Source organism: Ctenopharyngodon idella, chromosome 23 (genome assembly GCF_019924925.1).
Source record: "Ctenopharyngodon idella isolate HZGC_01 chromosome 23, HZGC01, whole genome shotgun sequence".
Lineage (NCBI taxonomy): Eukaryota > Metazoa > Chordata > Actinopteri > Cypriniformes > Xenocyprididae > Ctenopharyngodon > Ctenopharyngodon idella.
The window spans coordinates 8,871,150-8,896,085 of record NC_067242.1 but is presented as its reverse complement, the minus strand read 5'-3'; the positions used below and the strand labels follow the sequence as shown (position 1 = coordinate 8,896,085).

Genomic DNA, 24,936 nt, shown 5'->3' with positions numbered 1-24,936 from the left:
CATTTAACCCAATCGCTGAGTTAAAACAACCCAATCGCTGGCTCTGTCCATTTTCAACCCAACTTGGGTTGTTTTTAACCCAGATCTTTTTTAAAAACAGAAAAGTTAATATGTCGATAATCAATTGTAATAAAAAATGTAAATTAAATAATAATAAAAAAGTAGAGGAATTTCGCTATATTTGGCCCCTAGTACCAATGGAGATTATTTGTCAAACACGTATTGTTCTAGGAATGATTACAACAAAACTGATTGAATCAATGACACATGCACCCACTTCCAAAAATGTATCATGATATTACCATGTTTTTGGACATGCATGGTAATCTTTGAAGTGCAATGTAAATACCACTGAAAGTTATTACAGAGCATTGCCTTTTTATATTAAAAAAAAAAAAAAAAGTCTTTCACACTTGCTGACAAGATTGCTTGCACCAATATAAATGAATTATACAGACACATGACTTCTTGGCCACACTTGCCTTGCAAGCTTAATGACAGAGCAATTCAGTTAACATCTGACACACATAAGGTTCTTTCTTTAATAAGGGACTTTTCCTCTCTCAGTAGCGGTTAATTCAGGATGAAAGGTCCCCTTGGACAGAGACAAACCGCTTACAAGTGTCGTGGATAATGCTCCAATTATACACAGCATGAGACACAAAGACACCATAACATGGCCAAGAGATGACTGCTCTTGTTCCCGCTCTGTCAACGGCTTTCCCTTTGGCAAGGTCAATAAAGCATGTCTTTTTTGGAAACAAAAAAATAATGCATTGCTGCAGCACTGGGTTATGGATGCAAAGTCAATGCAGTCCGCTCTAGTGATTACAGCCAGTATTGCAAGCACAGAGGATCTTCTGTGAATTTGAAAGGGATGAACGAATCTCATGGCTGAGCATATAGCGCCTCCTAGTGACATACTTAATATGAGAAGTAAAACTCAGGTTTGATCATTATAATTCCTGCAGAGTTTAGCATTGAGCAAGGGTGTGATGTGACAGTTTTTGTCAACCTTGGTCCATGCAGGAACAGATCAAAGAACACAAACGTATTTCTCTGATCTTGAAAGACAGATCAATATAACTCTTCAAGATTAAAATGCACCAACAGCATTCCTGCAGCGTGATACTTCACTAAAGTCATCATTCAGATCAGAAAGAGAAACTTGCCGTAGAAAAATAATGTTCAGGCATTGCTTTATGGTCTCTCTAGATGTCATTCTGTCCTATCTATATAACCTCCATTAGACATTCCTCATTAACTTACCCCAAAAACTATTTGGATGCTTAAGTAACATTTAAAAGTTTCTAGGGGAAAATGTCATTGTAATGGATATGGGGGGTTGCAAAGTTGCATTCTCATGCTAAACATGGCCAAAGTTTCAAAACACGAGTTGGACGTATGACGGAGTATTTCTGTGCCAAGTATAATACTTCCGGTTGTGGACATGTATCGCAATTTTTTTTTCGAGTATGGCCTGTATCACGTCATAAAGGGTGGAATTCCTTGTATAGGCACTTCTCCCTGATAAGCGTGCACACACATCACCCAAAATAAGAGCAAGAGCACGCCCATCAACGCGATTCGTTCAGGATACGAAAGCCATGAGATTTTTTAACAATGACTGTGTCCCAATTCAGGGGCTGCACCCTTTGAAGGCTGCATACATCATCGAGGCAGTCTCGTTTAAGAAAAATAACCGTTAGATTGCAAAGTAAGAAAGAAATTACAGTATTTTACACCTCACAATGAATATCAGTAAATTTTATTATGGTTACTTTTCTTAAATAATACATCCTTGATGACATATGCAGCCTTCAAATGCGATCTCCGAAGGACGCAGCCTCCGAATTGAGACGCAGATCCTGTCAACAAAGGAGTGTGTTTTTGGTTGTGAGGGAAAGATTACCTTTTTCAGCTTCCCAAAGAACCCAGCGTTAAGTGGATGAAGTTTGTTTTTCTGGGGCAGCAACGGAGTTGTGCACGTATGTTTGTTTGTTGCCGGGATTTCGGTGATGAATGCTTTGTAAACAAGTCCCAGTTCGGCACTGGATTTGCAGATCGCGGGTGGTAAAGCTGCATCAGATGTCTGTGTTTTGTTGGCAATAAAATGTAAACAACACGAACGTTTTTGTTCCCTTTTTATTTATAATGATGTCACAGCTTGCAGACCATCTCTACGCAAAAGCTGCGCGCGCTTAGCTCTGCCCAAGCCTCCAGGAGCTCGGCTTTTCTCGGAAAGACTCGGTTTAGCGTATCTATCTTTTATAAATATAATAAAACTAAAGACTTTTCAGAGATATGAAGGATGCAGTATTACTCTATATGTACTCATGTAGATTGGCAGTAAATGATCCCCCCCCCCCCTTTTTAAATGTCTTCATTTTTTTACTTTTATAATTTCAAACCTATAGCAAACTGTGAAATGTTTTCCTTGAATTGTGTAGCACAAGCACCTGTTTATAATACAAAATATAAAACCAAATGTAATTTATCTAATGTAATGACATTCAGGCATTTTTAACGTGGCTTAAGTTCCTAAATACTTTGCGGCTCTATGTTGTGAGGCTCTCGATTAGAGTGAAGAGCAAGAAACACAATATATTATTTGGTTGAACTTCTTAATGCACAATAACTTGTATTAAATGTATTTAAAACCACTTGGATTCCACCATTATCCAGCTAAATCTGAAGAAGAGAGTATCTTGGCACTAGCAAGACCCCTTAGTGGAAAGGGAATCAAAGTTTAATGGGCAGGAAAGATAAAATGGATGAGAGAGAGAGAGGTTTAAACTGATGGACAGCTCTCTTCTGTCTTGTCTAATGATGGACCACATAATAAGGCTTAAAACCAAAAGGATAAAACTTATTTGGACAACAGGACAACTATCGAGAAATAATGCTATGGCATGGATAAAAATAATAAATCCATTCAATTGTCAATCTCTCATATTTAAGACAAAGACTGCAATATCGCCCCAGCCAAGAGATTCAACACATTTTACTTACGTAATATGACGCACTTCCCAGTGAAACATTGAGCAATATTCAACTACAAAAAATATGTAGCACAGGACTTGAATTTATTCAAGACTTGATTAGATCATAAAAAGGTGGATGAAAAACAAGAGGGCTTGCTGACAGATTACACTGAAATAAATTTCTTTAAACTATTTTTTCTGGAATAAAATGCACTGATGAATTGTTCACAAAAACACCAAGAACGTGTTAAGAAAGAGAAAGGGTTCAATTTTGTTGTCTTTCTTAATGTACATTTCAAACAAGACATTTTCATTATAATGTCAATCCATCATGAATAAGTGCCACACGCAGTCAACTGCATCTAAGCAAAAAAAAGTACATTTATAAAACTGAAAGAAAAATGTGCAAAAACATTATCCTCAAAGACACACCTTTGTACTTTATCTACCTCTAAAGGGTGTATATTTGTACCTTAAAAGTACACCGATCAGGCATAACATTATGAGCACTGACAGGTGAAGTGAATAACACTGATCATCTCTTCATCACAGCACCTGTTAGTGGGTGACATTAGGCAGCAAGTGAACATTTTGTCCTCAAAGTTGATGTGTTAGAAGCAGGAAAAATGGGCAAGCGTAAGGATTTGAGCGAGTTTGACAAGGGCCAAATTGTGATGGCTAGATGACTGGGTCAGAGCATCTCCAAAACTGCAGCTCTTGTGGGGTGTTCCCGGTCTGCAGTGGTCAGTATCTATCAAAAGTGCTCCAAGGAAGGAACGGTGGTGAACCGGCGACAGGGTCATGGGCGGCCAAGGCTCATTGATGGACGTGGGGAGCGAAGGCTGGCCCGTGTGGTCCAATCCAACAGACGAGCTACTGTAGCTCAAATTGCTCAAGAAGTTAATGCTGGTTCTGACAGAAAGGTGTCAAAATGCAGTGCATCGCAGTTTGTTGCGTATGGGGCTGCATAGCCGCAGACCAGTCAGGGTGCCCATATGTGCCCATGTACACCCTTTCATGGAAACGGTATTCCCTAGTGGCTGTGGCCTCTTTCAGCAGGATAATGAGTGCTGCCACAAAGCAAAAATGGTTCAGGAATGGTTTGAGGAGCAGAACGAGTTTGAAGAGTTGACTGGGTCTCCAAATTCCCCAGATCTCTATCCAATCGAGCATCTGTGGGATGTGCTGAACAAACAAGTCCGATCCATGGAGGCTCCACCTCACAACTTAAAGGATCTGCTGCTAACATCTTGGTGTCAGATACCACAGCACACCTTCAGGGCTCTAGTGGAGTTCATGCCTCGACGGGTCAGGGCTGTTTTGGCAGCAAAAGGGGGACCAACACAATATTAGGAAGGTGGTCATAATGTTATGCCTGATCGGTGTATATACTAGTAAGGATTGATAAAGAATACTTTTGAGGGTACTGCCCCAAAGTTCTTTATTGGCATTGACAGTTCCATGAAGAACCTTTAACATCCATGGAACCTTTCCATTCCACAAAAGGTTCTTTAGATATTTTAAATGTTCTACACACTAAAAAAATTAGTTCTTTAAAGAACTGTTCACTGAAAGGTTTTTTGGGGAACCCAGAACAGTTCTTCATTAGCATCGCTGTGAAAACCCCCTTTTGAAACCTGAGTGAATAACAAGTTAAATGTGGTGTAGTTGATAAAACAATTAACCCATGTTTTTAATATTAATTCCATAAATACTTCAACAAGACACCCTGCAAAAAATGACCAGAGAAAGAACCGAGTGTGTTCCACAATGTTTGTTTTATTATTCTGAACATAGCCCCGGTGTCACATATTCAACTTAATTTGATTATACGTCTTTTAAAAAAAAGAAGAAAAAAAAGAAAAGAAAAAAATGAACAGGGAGGAGAAAAAAAAATGTTTCTTAGATGCATTACAGGGTGATCTATTTGTGGCTCTGAAAATGTCGAGACCGTAAGAAAACTGCCACTACATATATTAATTTGCACAATAACTGCCTATTAGTTTTCGCTAATGAAGACTTCAATAAAAAGGTCATAGCCAACCTAAGCATAAATGAAGAACAGCACAACAAACCCCCACCATTCACTGGAATTACAATTTAATTCAATGATTAACTTTGTTAGAGTACCTAAGGATTATAACAGTGTTTCTAATGTTATAATTGCTGAAGTACTAGTTCGTGTTGTAATGAAAGCTACATGACAGCATGCCGTTGCAGTTACAAGTGGAGTCGTAAAGCACTGTGGTTAAGCAAGGGAAAGTATACAGCAAATCCTTACCATTGACACAATCAGTGATTCCTAATGAAAACACCCTACCTTGTAAATGATTTTCACAGTACGTCACCTTACGAAGTGTGTGCAAACGCATCAGATAAACTTGTGATGAGTGATTCAAATTTCATGTATCACAACACACACTTATGTTTAGTTACCTTGCAGTGATATGAGATCAATGTGAGCGTTTACTGCTAGGTCTGATGTAGAAAATTAATCTATCACTAAAAATAAGGCCGTGATGCAAAACAGCGAGTCCGACACTCTCCGTATCCCGTCCCTGAATGGCAAGGGTTTGCTGCTTTATTCGTACAGTAACATCTCAGCGTATTTCTGCGGCGTGTGATGGACTCATATACAAACAGAGTCTGACAGCGGGTTGGAGAGTCACATTTTAATGCACCCGACAGATCCTTGCGCACGGTTTGATTTCAGAACAGAACAGAGCATCCTTTTACAACACGCTGAAACAAACTGCGATTGTGTCAAATACAGACATTAAAAATAAAAACTAAACAGAAGAGAAAGTTCAGAACCGCTCCCACCCCTCTGCGATACTACTAGTAGACTACAGGCACACTTTTAGGAACCTTAACGTTATTGTCAGTGAGGGGTTCAGATACACACAAAAAAAAGTTCTTTAAACGTTAACTTACAATTTATTTTTTAACTTCTTTTCTTTTTTCCTCATTTTTTTTTTAATAAGCATGCCATTGTATATGCATCCTAATTTTTTAGTTTTGGTGTCCCGTTACTTTAACTTAAAATGCACAGATCTGTATAAACCTCACCTAGCATGCCTTCGTTCTGCGTCTATGCTGACAGGATTCAGTTCATCAACATAAAGCTTGTGGTCGATGTAAATGTAACTGGAAGAGAGAGATTTGTGCACTCTTAATTTTAAAACAGAATTGAACATGGTGCCACACAATATAGGCATTTTCCTTTCTTTGTTTCTCAAGCTAAACTATTAGAAATGTCCAATTGCGCTCCTGCAGCGGAGACTGTTTGAGCGTGGAGTGAGCAATATTTGTGTTTTTTCTTTTTCTGATGATTTACAAGACATTTCTAAGAGAGTAAGGTTTAAGACAGAGGGTCATAACAATCATTTACAATTAATTGCTGTACGTCTGTCCTTCCGGTGGTTGAGGAAGCTTCATATTCTCTTTGGACATCATAAGACGCCTTAGCTCTTGAAGAACGACTTTAATGCTATATGAGTTTTGCCATTTTGCTAGAATTGGTATGCTACGTGCATCCACCTGTAACAAAAACAGACAGAAAGAAAGGAAGGAGACGTGATTTAAGATACAACTTAACATGTCATTAAATGAATCTGCACTGCACTAATCATGTCACAACATTAACTGAAGAATATACATGATTTATTAAAGAAATGTTTTGGGTTTAAAACCCTGTCAGCAGCATCTGTGGCATAATTTTAATTCGTTCCTCAATTATAAAAAAGAAAGAATTGTGGTTATAGTAACCCACAATAGAAATACACAGAGTTGGACGGTAAACATTAAAATACACAGTTTTAAAAGCCACAAGATTTAAACATTATACTTGTTGGTAGGAAACTCATTATTATATTCGTAACACATAATCAAAAGTTCATTTGGCTAGAAAAAAAACAGTCCCACTTGAACTAAAAAAATACCAGTTTCACATTTCTGTTTTCAGATGAGCCTGGTTAACTTTTGGTAGGGTTACTGTAAGTGTCATATTTGCATAAAAAAACTGAAGGATGGGACAAAATTATTTTCTGTGCTAATCAAATTATGCCACAGATGCTGACGATACAGTTAGACTTCAAACTTGTCAATGGTTTTAGCTGAGATTTTCTTGTAAGCAAAATGTGCCAGCTAGCTAAAAAGGAAAAATAAAGCAGTAACGGTTTAAACTAGAAAAGCAAAGTTTGAAGTCATTGTATTGACACGGGAAAAAAAAAACTCTTCCTGTAACCAGGGATACTTTTCCAGACTCAAATTCCCCCCCCAAAAAACAAAAACAAACAAAAAAAGACCATATTTAACATAAATCTCAATTAGAAAAAAGACAGTTTTGCGTAATGAAAATACGCGCCTTGTTTGACAATCACTAAATGACTCTTAAACTTTTGCCTTGAAAACATTTAGATTTTTTGATAAATTGATGCTTTTATGATAAATTTATTTTAGAAACCTGAATAGAGCTAATAGTCTGGAAACAATTTTTTTTTCCTTTTCCATACTTAACCAGACCTGGAAATTACCCAAATCAAATTCCATACTTTTCGAAACTGCATCGGAAACCGTGTGTAACACTTTTCCACTTTCGGGATCAAAGCGAAAATGTGTAACAAAAAAGTCCTGTAGTATCAGTATGACTGCTTCATGTCTAGTGGGGCGACACTAATCAAACTGCCCGATAAAAAAAATGCTCAAACAGGCCTAAATCTCCCGATGTGCCAGATGATTATGTAGCTTGGCGTAAGATGCGTCACTGGATGTGACGTCCCCTTGATCTAACAACAGAAAACAAGAAACTTTGTGCAAAGGGTGACAATCAATCTTCCGTTTGAAATGATTTTAGAGAAGTCATTTTACAAATGCTTCCTTCTCGTTTTAGTTGAAAGCAGGCATCCTTTTATATTTAGCTGTATGCGTTTGTTTTACTTCTGTTTTATTTTTACTTGTGGCCATATTTTTTATTTGCCTAGAGGTTCCCCCCAATTTGTTTCAATAAATTATCTTGCAAAATGACTGAATTTTGGTCTGGGATTTAGTTAATCTTAAACCAATATACTTCCAAAAGGCAAACAGCACAAAGATCTTGATTCTATATCCAGCAGACTACCACATATTTTGACCAATCATTAAAGGATTCAAAAATATAACAGTCCTCTGTGGTGTAATAAACCGTTTAATTTTCTGCAGCTCCTTTTCTATTCTGTATGTAGCAGAATCTCATTAGACATGTTTGAGATTCATTATTGTTTCTGCTTAGGCAGGCAGACTGAAAAACGTCCCTCCTCTGCAGTACTGATGTGACTCGAGTGCCTCTTTTCTGCATCAGTATGAAAGTAACTGCAACATCACATTTCTCTAGTTTGCAGCAAAATGATCTAAAACATAACAGACAATAAGCTGTTAAAATAACACTCAAAATAGTTTGTTAAAAAATGTTTCAACTTACCATCCCATTGGAATTATTTATTCCATTCATGCTAATTTTTGTTACAAATCTAACAGTCGGTGGTACTTCGGGATATTTAGGTCCACACTCCACTTTCAGGCTGTATATCCTGTTTTCATAATTAGTCTGAGAAAGGAGGAAAAAGTCAAAGGTTAAAGCTGAAATGCCAAGTGGAACATGAAAGTGAGAGGATAACAAGCACATCAACTCATCAAAGAGAACAGACCTACACAACTCGAAAAAAACATCACACTTCACATGCTGACGTAATCTGTTTTTCAGTATTCTATACGATAACAGCACATGATGATGGACTACAGACGGCAACACATCTTGCTTAACTTTTAGCTTCAAACTGAAAGGAATTTACCAATTTTATCCACTTAAAATGACCTTGTCTTTTCATGCTAGCTGAACAGTTTGAATGCAAAAGAAACTACCAGGCTAAAAGCTCCCTGAAAAAACAAACAACTGCAAACTAAAAGATACAATTACCTTACATTGTCTGTACAATAGCACTATTATTATGGAGAATCAGATGAAGAAATGTGTAGGTCAAATTCCACCCCAAAATCAACACTGTAATTACATTTAATTACATTAATTAGGTGAAAAATGAAGCCAATTTTAGGGCCATTAAGATTATTTGCACAGTGACATTATTGTCATAACAATTCAGCATGTTTTGCACCTATAATTCTCATTACTGCAGTGTGAAAAAAAAAAATAGTTTTATCAAAATCAGCATGCATTAAATTTATAATGAAAGTGCTTAATTGTCCTGAAAGTAATCTCATTCTAAAATAGGATTTATTATCTTTATGCAAAATATAATTTCGGGGTGAAATATGACCTAGACAGGTTTCATGGCAGGTTTCAATTCAACCATTAAGCAAATGAAACTAAATCTCAGTATACCACATAGCCAGAACACCTCTGGGTGGGTCATTCTCCAGCCCAATAAATAATGTTGCAAATATATAAACCACTGAAGTAGGTTTCTGCAGCAGTACTGCTTTCATAGCATGAATCTTTATCTTTAATCTACACCACCGGCTGTCATGTGTCAAGCTGGATAGTATGAAGGCATGCTGTTTACTGGTGCCCACGGTTCCAGTCATGCTATAAAATAGCTGAAATGCAACATAAAAAGTGCCTGATTTCTTAACACAACACTTGAAGAAGTCAGATCAGTATTGTCATTTAACGGCTACATCAAGTGTGGTTAAACAGCAAACATACTCGTGCAGGTCCGATGATCATGCCCGTCCACCGTGTTAGAGTCATATCCTCATCATCCTCCAGACCCCAGCTCACTGTCCCATCACCGACACCTTTCTGTCCTTCCTCAAGCTCTTCCAACAAACGAAAATTGCGAGGGACTTTAACTCCTGCAAGAACACAAAGACAATTCATGAACAAGTGCCTCTCGGACTAGTCGGTAAACCTCTGTTTGCAGCTGGGTAGTTCACATTTGACATGTTTAAAATATTTTAGATGAAGTATAATTTTTTTTTACAACTCTTGTATAATAATTACACATACAGTTTTTAATAGCTCTTATTAATCGAGAGACTACATTGAATATTTATACTCTGAAAGATCCATTTGTCACACCGCAAGACTACATAAGTGAACTGCGAAAAGGATAAAACTTGATTATATAATGAATTAGTTAATTATTCAGGGTTTCAAAACCATTTGATTGATGAATTGCCATTGTTAAATATCAAATATTTAAGAGCTGAGCTTAATAACTAGAAAAATGTATATTCACTGTAGAAAGATTTTAGCTTTTATTTATTTCCATGATTCTATATCTTGGTTATAAAATTCTCTAAAATTTTAAAATTGTAAAAAGAATTGAACTGGGAAGGACAGCGAGACATTTTAGACAGGTGCATATTTCATTTAATATGAAACCAACATCTGCTTTCTATTTATGTGGATGTGCAAAAACTCTTATTTGAGGTACATTTGATGTGTATTTGATGCAATGGCTAGGAAACAATTAGTTTAAATCCTTTTTCGAACAAAACATTAATTTATAATGACTGTATGAGGGATCTCATTGTCATCTTCAACCTTCAAAAACAAAAGAACAGAACAGTCTGTTCAACCAGAGACAAAATATAATAATGTAAGCACATTTAAGTGCATGACACAAAATCTGTGCTGTTTCAAATATGAAATGTTAGCAAACTGTGCATTTCAACACCTAGTAGCAATCTAGTGTTTTCATATAGATACTCTATTGTTGACAAAGTGGAGGGACAAGATTTGCAAGTTCAGGTGAATGTCCAAAGGAAAGACTAATCACTCATCTGTGAATGATTCAGGAAATGACACATGCCGCTCTATCACGGTTTCTCACTTCCTCAAAATCTGAAGGCCAAGACAACAGGCGCAAAACTAAATAACTCAATATATTTTTGATAAAAGATCAGTTGATGCATCTGAGCCTAAAATATGTAAACATACACATTTTAAATTTCATTTACATATATCTGATTCTGTCAAGAAGTGCAACTCTGTGCAAAGTAGCTTGTGGAAATGTAATCTCTAAAGATCTAAGTTTTAGCATGTCTTAAAATAAGTGTTTGAGATACATGTTTAAGATGTGCTGTTCTTTACATACATATAAACTGTCATTTGATCTTATTATGAGTTATGAAATCTAACACTGCTATAATTTGCATCTACATACAATAAAAATAATGAATTTCTCAAATTAAAAAAAAAATAAAAAAAAATATATATATATATATATATATGTATGTATGTATATGTATATATATATATAAAACACAATCATAACGCACTTCTCCATTTGTCTTTAAAAGGTTTAAATGACTCTGTAAGGCTGTATTAATTTGCTCAGGTAAAAATCAACACGTAAACATCAGTTAAAGGCCCGTTTTATCACGGCACTGGACGGAACCAGCAGCAGCACGCGCGTCAATGCTCCGCCTCGCCTCACATTTTTTGCACCGATACACCCGCCCAACTGCAACATACAACATTTTATCAGTGCCTCGGTACCATATAAGAGCATAATTATTTTCGATGTGCGCCTATATTATTTATTAGCTGTTAATATAAAATAAACTTGCAGTTATTTTTAAACTACAGGTCTGTTTGTGGGCCGTTAGCTCGATGCTAACACACACACACACAGTTCAAACTGCACACTGAACTGTTAAGTGAAGTAAATAAAGACATTTGAGCACGCTAAACTTCTAAGATAATGTAAATGAGATTGTGAGGTACGTGCTCTGCGCTATAGTTGTGAAAATACGGCTGCGGAAGACCGCGAGGACTGAAGAGATTGTGAGACTAACCTGAGGAGGCCGCCATCTTCTTCTGCCCGAATCCAAAAGCGTACGAAACCGTGACGTCGTGGATCATGTGACTAATGCGCGCAGTGCTGTAGGAAGAGAGGGAGGGGTGTGGCTCCACTGCAAAGATTTTTTTTAAATATATAATTCATAACACTAGACTAGAGCATTACATCACAATAAAACGTTTAAGGCCATTTGAATTAAGTTTAAATCATTTCATTATAGCATCTTTAGCATGTTGTCATGTTTTAATTTTTAAAGTATATATATTTTTCTTTTTCCTCATTTCACTTTTCATCCAGTTAGTCTTCTCTAATATACTTTTAACCAACCAAATCCAGGTCTTTTATCACATTATCCTTCAGTAAGAAACCCTTTAGTAGGAAAACAGCACAGGCATCAGGAAGCATTAGCAATGGATTTGGTTTTGTGGCAATTTGTTGGTTTATCTCAGTCTAAAATCATAAAAGTACACATTAATTTCATTAAATTAACCAAATTGATGCCCTCAGTGGCTAACTTTAGTTGTTTTTTTCCCCCCATCCTTTTGGGCATCCTGTTAATTTGATTACCATTGTGTAAATAATCCAGTTATAATTAACACCAAAACTATTCAATGCTTGCCTTCCTGAGACTTTTGTTGACTAAAGTGTTTTCATAATGTCTATTTGTCTCACTATGCACTGCAAGCTGTTTAGGTTTTGTCCTGTTTCTGCACCTTGTTTCACCTCCATTCTGTGAGGTTTTAACTTTCCCAACACCAGAGGAAACTGAATGGGATTGATTCAGGTCAGTGATTTGATGCTTTGCATATTTATGTAAACAGCAGCTATAAACCACACAATTTACAAAATCTTTTCTTTAACAACAAAACTCATTTATTGCAACCAGGAAGGCTCCATACATATCACTATTAACAATAATTGCTCTATAGAAAAACAAAAAAGGATAAAGCAAGTAACAAAAGAGGAAGCAGCAGTCAGGCATAGTAAGCATTCACAGAAGCCGAACAGTCTTTCCTGTGACGGTCAGATAATCTTCATCAGCAAGTGCTCTGAGGGCCTCATCAAACATGTCCTTCGTAATGGCCTGAAATTGGAGGAAAACATTTTAAGTAAAGATTTATAGATGGAGTATTTTAAACATTATTAGTATTATTAAAATAATAAGCATACCGCTTCTGACTGGCCACGAAGATCATCAAACAACTGTTGGTACTTCATAGCTGGTGTTTTGCCCTTTGATTGGATGAGTTTCTTCAGTGCCTGAGCCACTTCCTCCTTACGCTTGCGTGCTGTAGCACTCATGCCTGTACAGAAACAACCAATCAAAACCATCAGACTCTCTGTAATTTGCATGACATTCACAGGTACTAGTTAAGGGATAATTGGTGAAATGAAATGGAGTAAGAGCAATGATTATGAAAAATTAAAAAATGAAAGATAAAATATTATTAGTTACTTAATTTATATAATAATATTATCAATGTATTACTACTATTTTGTTAATTTAAATTATATTAATATTCATAAACCCCCCCCATTGATTTAAAGAGTTTATGCCTGTACAGAAACCACCAATCAAAACTATCAAGACTCTCTATAATTTGCATACAATATCAACAGGTACTAGTTAAGGGATAATTGGTCAAATGAAATTGAGGGAGAGCACTGATCATGAAAGATTTAAAAATAAAAAAAATAAAATGTTTAAGTAACAATATTTTATTTATATAATTACATTATCAATTTATTATTAATATTTTAATTATAATATTAATATTTTTTTCCTATTGAATCATACTGGTTGTCTGCACAAGCATGCATACCTGTACAGAAACAACCAATCAAAACCATCAGACTCTGTAATTTGCATACAATATTCACAGGTACTAGTTAAGGGATAATTGGTCAAATGAAATTGAGGAACAGCAATGATTATGAGATCATTTTCTACATTAAAGTCGCCATGAAATCAAAATTGACTACAGAATGTTGCTGTGTTTATTATAACTGATTTATAACTGATATTGTACATTGTTTTTTTATTTTTATTCATATGCCCCCTTAATATTTAAACGTTTAACCTCAAAACTGTACTGACAGTTGTCTAAATCATACCTGTGGTGAGGATGGAGATATCCACGAATCCTGTCCTGGGGTCAGTGGCAGACTGTTTCAGGGCCTCTCTGTGTAGTCTCTTGGCTTCCTCCACGTCGATGGTTTCAACTTTGTTTGAGAAACGTACTTTAGCATGTGCTTCAGCCAGTCTGATCAGAGACTCCAGCTGACGGGGGTACGCGGACACCATACCTCTACCGCTGCCGATCTTACGCATGTCTACATAGGCCTGCAAGGGTCAAAATTTGATATTGCAAACATTAAATATTACATATAATACTATACTACTACAGGTGCCTTGATCTATATTGTGTTTATATACCTCAATAAGGGCCTGACTAGCTTCCTCGTTGAGTCTGGGATGCACAGATGTACGAGCAAATGCGATGTAGTCTTTCAGCACGGCCATGTCCAGATACTCCTCTTCAACCTGCTCTTCACTCTGATAATACAGAGCCACGAGGTGATGCGCCAGACGTCTGTCATACGCCTCGTCCTGAGGGTCCAGCATTAGGAAGATCAAATCAAACCTAAGAACAGGAGATTTTTCCGAGAAACACTTAGATGAGGTGACAAAAAAAAAAAAAAAGATAATAAAGCAGTATTTTAATTTCGGATGATTTAAATTCTCCCTCTGGTGAAAATTAAGTTAATGTTTTTTTTTTTTTTTTTTATGTCTATGTGGAGTTTTTAATATGCTTTAAGACAAACCATGGGCAAATTCTTTAGTCAACACCATTGCTGAGTATTTTCTCTTTAAAATCTAAAGACAGTTTCAAAAACACAGTTTGAAATCACTCGTGTTTGTGACGTCACAAACTACCTTGTAACCCATCATGTTTGATAACGTAGTCAAGCAAAAGGCAAATCATATTAATTAGTTATGTGTCCGACGTTGTAAAAAGCGATACCATTGTGCAGTGTTTACCTCAGTAAGTTGACAGAGTAGATCTGAGCTTGTGCAATTAATTAGCATATTAATAGATCCGTGTATATTAAATGAAGCAAGCGTGTAGAGTTACATTTTAAGAGATGACTTAAGGGATAAAATTATTGACTACAGGGGAACTTTATGATTATAATCAACAAAAAATCTAAATTTAATTTTTAAATATTGTCATGTTTAGTTTTTACCTGGACAGAAGTGTGTGGGGCAGCTGGATGTTTTCTATAGTCGTCTTTTTGGGGTTCCACTGAGACTCCACCGGATTGGCTGCGGCGAGGACGGAAGTCCGAGCATTAAGTTGGCAAATGATCCCAGCCTAAGACACACAAAAACTTAATTATCTGTCCTAACAAAATCATTCACTTAATCATGAGTTGTTCACAAATCGCCCTCACCTTGGCAATAGAGAGTGTTTGCTGCTCCATGACCTCATGCAGCACAGATCGCGTGCTGTCGCTCATCTTATCAAACTCATCGATGCAGCAGATGCCGTTGTCACTGAGCACGAGCGCTCCTGTCTGCAGAACCAGCTGCCGTGTTTCTGGGTCCTTCATCACATAGGCTGTGAGGCCGACGGCGCTGGATCCTTTCCCGGACGTGTACTGCCCGCGAGGAACGAGGTTATACACGTACTGGAGCAGCTGGGATTTACTGGTACCCGGATCTCCGCAAAGCAGGATGTTGATCTCTGCACGGAAGTTCCCGCGGCCCGTCTGAGTGAAGTCCTTACGGGTCCCGCCAAATAACTGCAACAGGATGCCCTGAGAAAAAAAAAAAAAAAAAAAAAAAAAAAAAAAGGCCATTATCAATTCACATCCTGAGAAACATTTGAATTATATCTGTTGTAAGTAAAAATAGACAAAGCAAACTTAACCAGTAACAATTAAAACTCACTTTCTTGATGTCCTCATGTTCATAGATGCTGGGCGCCAGGGCGGAGGACAGGCGTTCGTAGACATCCGGTTTTGCAGCTAGTTCTTTAAGTGTGGCGACTCGCTCTTTGGTGAAGAGTTTCTGCTCACCGTCCTCGTCCAGTCCATGAAGACGCTTCTCATCCGTCTTGCGGAAGTGAATGGCGTCAATGTGGGTCTTGTACACAGACTTCACCTGGCTCTGTCGTGGATTCAGACGCATGGGGGCGGCTCTGTAAATGCCTGAGGAGAATAACAGTTATGATTGTTAGTCTTTTCACAAAATACCAGTACAAAAAATTTAAAACATTTAATGGTTCTGAAAGTTTAGCTTTTAATTTACTATTTCTGTTCCATAACCTTGAGGAAGCTACAGATATATAGGCACTGTTTATAAAGTAAAGAAAGAGGAAAGATCAAATACGATTCGCTGTTATATAGTGTTAATTTAGTTACAATCTATAGCGAGAAATTTACTAAAAATGTAGTTAAAAAAAGTACCAAAAACTCTATTTTTGCAGACCTGCCATCCTGTACGCATTTTGATCAACACTTCTGTTATATAAGATCACATGAAGCTTAAATGACAATAGGTCATACCAGTGATGTTTATTCTGTCTCCAGGTTGCACTTTGTCCACTAGGTCATTGTGAGCATAGACAACTGTGGTGTGGGGCGTCTGACCCGCTGGCATGTCCTCTGGAGATTCCTGTAGTTTGATCTATCAGATAAAAAACAAAAGTCCCCATTAATGTTTGCCTTCACAATTTGTCTCAATTGTTGTTTTGATCAACTAGTAAACAAATTGATTGATATGATATAATGCAAAAAAACAAAAACCCAAAACTCAACACTATTTAGTTAAGTTGATATCTGAAAAAAAGGACAGGATTCATGGATATCTCCATCCTCACCACAGGTATTACTGTCAGTACTGGTCAGGTTGAGTCACATGGTCTCATTTGTAATGTAATGCCTGTGCAGACCACTAGTATGAAAAAACAAAAACAACTCCTCACCATTTGTTTGTCGGAAAAGGCAGAGCGGTTGTGCATCAGCGCCATGCTGTGGGTGGTGTTGCAGTTGCGGCAGACGGCAGGTTCAGCGATGCGACCGCGGTCCACCTCCACACGTGTGTTAAACGCACACACCTGACAGCGGAAAAACGCTTCCTGCATCTCAGGGATCAGCTGAGAGGTGCGGATCACCATCCCACTGATAGTGATGAGCTGGTCAATATCTGAAAGTAAACAAGAGATGATGATGATGATGTGACCGGTGGACTCATTTATCAATGAACATCGTGCAACCGTTACTTGCAGGGTTTCTTACCTTCAGGGTTGAGCGCGCGCATGTTTCTGGTTTTCAGGGCGCTGTAGGGACGCACTTGAATCTGATGCTCCAACACAGAGTCAGGGAAACGATCAAAGAAGAGCTCATTGACGGCCATATCGAAAGTGGGGATGACTTCCTGTAAGGACAAGAGTGACAGACTTTCAGTATCTGGTCATTAGTCAAAGCGACGATATAATGAACTAGAGGTTTATGTTCTTAAAGAAGCCTCTTCTGCTCACAAAAGACTACTTATTTGTTTAAAAATGCAGTAAAAACTAATATTGTGAAAAACAGTTTTTTTTTAAAAATATATTTTAAAATGTAATTTATTTCTGTGATGAAAGCTGAATTTTCAGCATCATTACTCCAGTCTTCAGTGTCACATGATCTTTCAGAAATTCTAATATGATTTGCTGCTCAAGAAACATTTCTTATTATTAACAAAGTTGAAAACAGTTTTGCTGCTTCATATTTTTGTGGAAACCATATTTTTCAGGATTCTTTGATGAATAGAAAGTTCAAAAGAACAGTATATATTTAAAATAGAAATCTTTTGTGACATTATAAAAATCTTTATGGTCACTTTTGATCAATTTAATGAATTCTTGCTGAGTAGTAGTATTATTTCTTTAAAACAAACAAACAAAAAACCTTATGGCATTTTCTGAAACAGGGATTTAAATTGTTGCAATTTGTTTGTTTTCAATTCGGTTACATTTCTAAATGGACCAAAAACCAGGTTCGTTGGTACAATGGGTTGGATTGCTTTCTCACCACAAGCGAACTGCTCCATAGTTTGTTTTCAAATGGGCCGAGACCACCTTGTTCAGGCGATCTCGGACCAATTGTTTTGGTGTGGATCTGAGTGCGATTGCCTTGTTCATATATGCCTAAATTAACCGAACTAAGACAGAAAACGCTCCAAATAAGCCAGTTGTGAAAACGCCCTTACTGACCCGAATCTTTTGAACGGTAGTGTTGATTTTTATATATTGGGTTGATTTACTTTCAGATTTCACCTGAAGCTGCGGTTGGTCTTACCTGTGGATAACAGATCAGCTGGCGGTAGAGATCAGTGTCAAAAGTCTGAATATGACTGCAGTTCACGTTCAACACCGGCTCTCCAACAACACTGATCTGAGAACACAAACAATTCTTCAATATTATTACACAAGAACTGGATATTATGGATTTCACATGACCAAACATGAACTACTTCTCACCTCATCCAGTTTCTGCATATAGAGAGGCTCATTCAGATCCAGACCAGCATTCTCATCCTCTCTGGAGTTGGGGTCTGTGAAATGCTGAAGAAAACGCTGGAAGAAAAACAAACAAATTCTCAACCAAAAGTAATTTAGCCATGGACAAAACAAGCTTTTCTTTTGTCAGTCAGCTGTTGATACGTGTAGTTACAGACTTCAGCCACACCTGAAACTTCTCCTTGCAGGTTCCCACATTGACATCAGTCCCCCAGATCACCAGTCTCTGTCCCGCCCCCTGTTCGCTGCCGGGCGCTGCTGCGTCTCCAGACGGCTGAAAATGATCAGATACACACACACAAAATTATACATATTGATCAAGGATGTGATTTTTCTGTATTAATACAGATTAGTGTTATTTTAGTATTATATATACTCACACTACTATAACTCATATTTTAAATGAGCTTTTATTTTTATATTTTCAGTTTTTATTTTCATTTGAATTTAATTTTTTTTTAGTAATTTTGTTATGCACTTTTGTCATTTTTATTATGTTTTTTTTTTATATTAATTTTTTTTTTTTTAATTTTGGTTTAATTTCTTATCTCCAGTTAACAATTTTAGTGCTTCAAATTCCATGGCAACATTTCTCATTTTAGTTTCATCTATATTTTATTTTAGCCTTTTTTCTAATGAACAAAAAAAAAAGTTTGATAGTTTTAGTTAACAGTAATAACCCAGATATAAATTTCCACATTTTCCAAACCTTGAAATGACTCAGTACAATAGTATTATTGCAATAATATTATATATATTTTTATTTATTTACTTTGCTTTTTTTTTTTTTTTTTTTAGAATTTAAATAAAATTATTTTGAATAATATTTTTATTTTTGTATTTTTTTTTTATTTTAGTCATATTGAATGGAGAAAAAAAAGGTTTTTGTCTTTGATCACATGCCTGATTGAAGCTCATGAACAAACCACCAAAATAAGTCCATACTCATAACACAGTAAAATATTTTAATAGACCATAAATATCTACGAGGTTATGGGTTTCAAATTTACATTTATTAAAAACTCACCCAAGGAGTCAAAAATGAAAAGATTAAACTCTAAAAATAAATACTTTTTAAATTGAAATGGCGGACTCTCACTCACCGGCTCCGAGTGCATGTCGACCTGCGGAGCTTTCCGCACAGATCCCAGGTCAGCCCGCTGACGTGCCGGGGTCCCGCGTATGCCGCTGCGGGGCGTTCCTTCCACCCTGGAGCTGGGAGTGCCGTACATCAGTGGAGAACTGGCGTCGATCTCACTCTGCAAGACTGGATGAAACAAATCCTGATGTTTACAAACCTTCACCCAATTCAGATACATAAGCAATTAACTCAACGCAAATAACATGTTGCATTTGAGCCGTACCAGAGCGCGGAGCCATAGGGCTGGAGAACAGCGACGTGTCGTGCGCGGCTGTGTCCATGGCTGGAGACGTGGGCATGGGCTGAAGCTCTGTGGACGTGTCATGTGCTCTGGACCGCTGTGACGGCGGGGAGAGGGGGTCCTCGCTCGCAGCTGCAAACACAGAAACCATTTACATGCAACTGTCAAGGACAAACCTGATGAGAAAATACTAATAATTAAATACCACGTTAATGTAACTCACGGGTCGGAGGGTCTCTCTTACGGCTCTGAGATGATGGTGAAGACATCTTGACTCAAAACTGAAAGGTTAAATCTCAAAATTAGTGAACTGGAACCAAAATTCATTAAAAGGATATTTAAATTATTAACAAATATTGCATTATATAAACAACTAGATTTAAACTTAATTTCAAATAAAGTAAATTCTAATAGTTGCAAGTTTTTTCATACACAAACTACTTTAGCAAATATTATATATAATGTTATTTATCATATATGTTAATGACATGACTTAAGGTTATTACAAACTATAAATATTATTTTATACTATGACAGCAGGCCTATGATTTTACCCAGAAAGAAATCAATTAGTTCATTATCACATCACTCTAAAACCTTTAAGAAAAATGTCAATATCTCACACACACACACAAAAATGAACAGAAACAAAATATTAACTCATTTTGACTCTGAAAATAATTTTAAAGCTTGCATGAGATTCAAAGGGAATAAAATGTACACAAACTTAACATTTAAACTACGTGTAAATCAACACAAAGGAACATAACTAAGATTAAATATGCAAACACATTTGGGAAAGGAACGTGTGTGGGTTTTATTAAGAAGGTATGAAGGATGTATAGTAACTTTGACGCTAAAGTTACACTGGAACAGTGAACGAGAGCAGCAGCATGCTGCATCACCCATAACAATGACACAACTGAGTCTTTTAACTAGAACACAAAACAACCATTATTTTAAACTATAACGCACTATGTTAACTTCCAGTTGTTTAAGATCTTTTTAGATCATCGCGATTACGTTTGCTGTCGTTTAAAACGGTAAGTTTATACAGAAACAACACTTACCGTCCGCTCTGTTTCCCTTCCGAAGTGAATGGTGGCGCGAAACTGCCTGTGACGTAAATTTCGCGGGGAAATTTTGACCAACCAAGAATACGCTCCTCACTATCAGTCGAGAGGGGGAGACGTGCGATACATGGACAAAAAAAATCATCTAAAAATCGTTATTTCTTAGATTATACAAAAAATTGCTATTATATAGTTTTAAAATGACAATAAACTCTTTTTCAAACGTTCTTAATTGCAGACTGACGATTATAGGATGAGTGACATAATCGAATCCCATCAACTGTTTGGTATAGTCCGACATTTTCGCGGGAAAGAACATCAACGCAGAATAAATAGAGGTAATTCCTCTGACATCCACTAGATGTCCAAGTGGTTGACAAGATGAAGTGCCACAATGGACCAATGTAGTATGTGACGTTTTAATGTAGAAAAACAACAGTACATCCCTTAGAAAATGATGAATGACTTTCTGGACACATTAATGGCGATTTTTATTAATAAGAGAAAAGGGTAGGAAAACAAAACATTTAATTTATATTGCTTACAGATTATTTTGTTTTAATTAAACGCACGCAATATTAACAACAAATCACACACACACACACACGCATATATTTATTTATTTATTTATTTATTTATTGACCCAGCAGACACTACTACTACAGCTAATAACAATAATAAATATGAACGACCAAAAAAAAAAAAAAAAAAAAAATTTTTTTTTTTTGTATTTATTAATTTAGGTATGTTGGTAATGTCGCATTAAATTAATTTTCTCTCACTGATCCTTCTTTGTACACATACATACGTATTCAGACATGTCCTCAAGTTTTTTTCCCATCCATTTCTGTTTATTAATCGTAATTTTTTTTATTTATGTTGGCACTAGTGGCGCACTAAATTAACTTTCTCTCACTGCTAAGTCCTTCCACACACGCATACACATTCAAACATGTCCTGAAACATTAAGTTCTGACAGCTCTTCAACTTGCTCTTCTCATGTGCTAGTAGGCGTTCATACACACCCGACTCTCCTCAAATAGGAGTACGGTCGGAACACGTGACTGACACTGGACATTGACTGGCTTCTAGAAGGGGGCGGTGATGCTGTGACGCAAGCCGCGCGCTCGTACTTAATGCACGAGTACGAGAGAGTTTCGATAGAGAGCTACGAGGACTTTAACACCTGTTCAAGAGACAGCAAGACTTTTGGAGATACGCGCTGGTGCGCGAAACAGGGTGTGATTACACGAGACGTTTTCGGGATTCTTGGACTGCCAGGGGACTCGGAAGGGACCTGCTGATTTTGGTACCATCTGAGTGAGTTTCGCTACGTCCATGTCTGACATATACAACCTGGACTCGCAGTGCGTAACGCCACCATGCAACATGAGCTGGGCCATGGAGCCTGCCAATTTCTATGATAATAAAGTGATGCCAGGGGATGCAAAACCCGGGGGCGAGCATGGCATGGCCGAGGACAACAATAACAATAATAGCAGCATGATGGAGCTCAGTAATGCTCCTGCCATCTACGACGATGAGAGCGCAATCGACTTCAGCACCTACATCGAGTCCATGTCCACAGTCCCGCTGGAGATCTGCAACGACGAGCTCTTTGCAGACTTGTTCAACAACACCATGAAGCAAGAAAAGCCTGACTTTTACATGCCAAGCTCCGGCGGCTTTGCGCAAAAGAGCTCGGAGAGGCTGCAGCACCAGGAAGGGGGTTTTGGCAAGGGCGCGTTTTACGCACCGATCAAGAGGGAGGCTGACTGGAGCGACAGTGACCAGTCCTCGTCCCTACCATCTCAGATCGAGACCTGCGCGCAGACGTCCGTGAGCCTCATGCACACGGGACAACCGACACCTCCCTCCACACCTGAGCCAGAGCCCGTTACCCACAGGAGGCCGGGAAAGGAAAAGGGCAAAAAGTCAGTCGACAGGCACAGCCAGGAGTATCGGCAGCGGCGCGAAAGGAACAACATCGCCGTGCGTAAAAGCAGGGACAAAGCGAAGCAGCGCAACCTGGAGATGCAGCAAAAGATGATCGAGCTAAGCGCGGAGAACGAGCGCCTGCACAAAACGATCGATCAGCTGACGCGAGAACTCAGCAGCCTCAGAAACTTCTTCAAACAGAGGTCCGAACCTTCGTTTGGCAACGGGGACGGCGGCGCGCTCGGCTGTTGACAGTCGGTGACGCGCGTCAGAGTGAGAGCGAGAGTGAGCGCGCTCCACCTCCCCAAAAAAACCCTGCCAAAAACATACCTCAGTGAACTTGAATTACTATGTTCTTCTGTAGCAGACGTGCATTAAGTTACACATTGGATGATGGACATTGGCACCGCTCGGTGTCGTGATTATTTTTGTGAATGTTTTTGTATTCTAAATTATTACAGAAAAAGCTTCATATACGTTTTTATGGTACTTGTTTTATAATTCCCAAAAACTTCGTATTAATGCCAGAGCATGTTTGAAATTGTACAGTGTGTACAAATGTATAATAAAACGAAGTAAATTTCAAAGAAATCCATGTGAACGCGCATGTGTGCATGGGGGTGTGTCTGAGGGGGCGTGGTCTTCTGAAATTGCACCTGTCACTCAGTTCAACGAAGAAAATATATAGGTCATATAGGTTTTAAGGAATAGCGATTTTGGATTTATGGGTAAAATAATGTTTCCTGTAAACATTAGGGAGACACTTTAATGTTTTGTGCTACTACAAAAACATCAAATGAAAATTTCGAAGCTGCTGTTTCTGCTTTCAAATATAAGTTGGTATATAACTACCACAAAAGTGAACGTTTAGTGCTTGAAAAATTGAACAGCAACTTACATTTTTAAAAAATGGTATAACAATGGTGTTCACAGGTAAAGTAGGATACTTAACATATTAAATTGCTTAAAATATCTATAAATGTCCTTTTACTTTAAAGTCATTTGTTGACAGTGTGTAGCATTTAATACTAGATTACAGTTAGACATGACCCTAGATTCATAAATGTGACCACTTAGATCACAAAACAATTTGGAATCAATTCACTGGCATAAATAATTATTAATAATCATTAAAGATTCTACAAATATTCATAGAGCATATTATGATTCATATTTGTAGTGTAATGATTGCCGGTGTTGTCAAAAAGTAGGAATAAAACTATGTAAAATCAATTTTGCATATCAGTTGTCAGACATTTAAAACATGATCTATCGATCGAAATTGTGAAAAATTTATATTAGTTGATCTTTAATGAAAATGACTTCAGATATTCGGAGGCATAACTCTTTTTATTCATAGTGAATGTAGGTATTCAGCTGTCACAGAGAGCGATAAATCAGTAATAAGGCAGAACATTTCTTTTTTTGTTCAAATAATTTAATGTAAACCACCATAACGTGGCTAGAAGCAACTTTTGGCAATTGATTGACAACAAAAAATGTCTTTTATCAGCTTATACTGGACATCACATGAGCATCTTTTCATTAGTTAGGTTCTCGTTTCAACATAACTAGGGTTCAGAATGATCATTCAAAAAGTAATTGGTTCAGGAAGTAGAGTTATTCTGGCACTATGGCCATTTTTTGGTATATTTACATACATTTGGAAATAAGACAAGACACAATAATAACAGTTAAGTGTCTTAGTCAGCGCAGGTCAAAGGATAACTCCTCCAAACCCATCCAAACGGTGTGACTTCTGTTCACCACATGGACGAAGGCGCTGAGAGGACCGATCTCCGACCCAAGAACATTTTCCACACTGTGACCCTGTCAAACAAACACATCACACCAAACAAACAAACAAACAATTAATTGTCAATTAAAAACAGAAACAGAGTCACACTACTTCTGTCTAGTCCAGAATCTTACCTCAGGACACCTTGTCGAGTTCAAGAGAGACTTAATGGTCTTTTGCTGCAACTGAAACATGCACATGAATGAATTAATATCAAAATTTGATTCACAAAATGTGGCAGGAATGAAAAAATACTATATGAAACATTAATATTTTCTGTTAACCTACAGACACTGATGGAAATCATTTAGACCCTGAAGGCCTCAGGAAATCCTGATCTCATCTAGTCAAGCATTTTGAGACATTTGCACTTGACAGCCCTTGTTTG

At 37.4% G+C, this 24,936-nt stretch overlaps 4 protein-coding genes across 6 annotated transcripts in view; 1 reads left to right on the top strand and 3 right to left on the bottom strand.

The window, feature by feature from the left end:
• Positions 1-4,743: 4,743 nt before the first annotated feature.
• ube2v2 (ubiquitin-conjugating enzyme E2 variant 2) lies at positions 4,744-11,897 on the bottom strand. The gene is made up of 4 exons (XM_051881518.1): positions 11,784-11,897; positions 9,685-9,833; positions 8,443-8,568; positions 4,744-6,524 (listed from the first exon to the last, which is right to left on the bottom strand). Exons 1-4 carry the CDS (start codon positions 11,848-11,850, stop codon positions 6,378-6,380), a joined length of 489 nt encoding a protein of 162 aa, XP_051737478.1. The 5' UTR covers positions 11,851-11,897; the 3' UTR covers positions 4,744-6,377.
• Positions 11,898-12,638: 741 nt separating this feature from the next.
• On the bottom strand, positions 12,639-20,913 carry mcm4 (minichromosome maintenance complex component 4). Its single transcript, XM_051881516.1, has 17 exons — positions 20,810-20,913; positions 19,963-20,020; positions 19,722-19,871; positions 19,461-19,624; positions 18,527-18,631; positions 18,319-18,414; positions 18,137-18,232; positions 17,093-17,231; positions 16,780-17,000; positions 16,361-16,481; positions 15,744-16,003; positions 15,245-15,610; positions 15,038-15,165; positions 14,226-14,433; positions 13,904-14,132; positions 12,959-13,092; positions 12,639-12,872 (listed from the first exon to the last, which is right to left on the bottom strand). The coding sequence occupies exons 2-17, from the start codon at positions 20,006-20,008 to the stop codon at positions 12,780-12,782; spliced, it is 2,556 nt and encodes an 851-aa protein (XP_051737476.1). The 5' UTR covers positions 20,009-20,020; positions 20,810-20,913; the 3' UTR covers positions 12,639-12,779.
• Positions 20,914-21,955: 1,042 nt separating this feature from the next.
• On the top strand, positions 21,956-23,341 carry cebpd (CCAAT enhancer binding protein delta). Its single transcript, XM_051881517.1, has one exon. The coding sequence runs from the start codon at positions 22,151-22,153 to the stop codon at positions 23,000-23,002; it is 852 nt and encodes a 283-aa protein (XP_051737477.1). The 5' UTR covers positions 21,956-22,150; the 3' UTR covers positions 23,003-23,341.
• A 740-nt stretch (positions 23,342-24,081) lies between these two features.
• The window catches only part of spidr (scaffold protein involved in DNA repair), a 54,266-nt gene continuing 53,411 nt past the window's right edge, over positions 24,082-24,936 (bottom strand). For 2 of the 3 annotated variants that reach the window (XM_051881512.1, XM_051881515.1), the window contains 2 exons: positions 24,683-24,733; positions 24,082-24,580 (listed from right to left, as the gene is read on the bottom strand). In XM_051881512.1, coding sequence (XP_051737472.1) covers positions 24,458-24,580; positions 24,683-24,733 — 174 coding nt within the window. In that variant the 3' untranslated portion in view covers positions 24,082-24,457. Of the gene's footprint in view, positions 24,581-24,682; positions 24,734-24,761; positions 24,929-24,936 lie in introns of those variants that run through there. The other variant, XM_051881513.1, reaches the window with a different exon arrangement.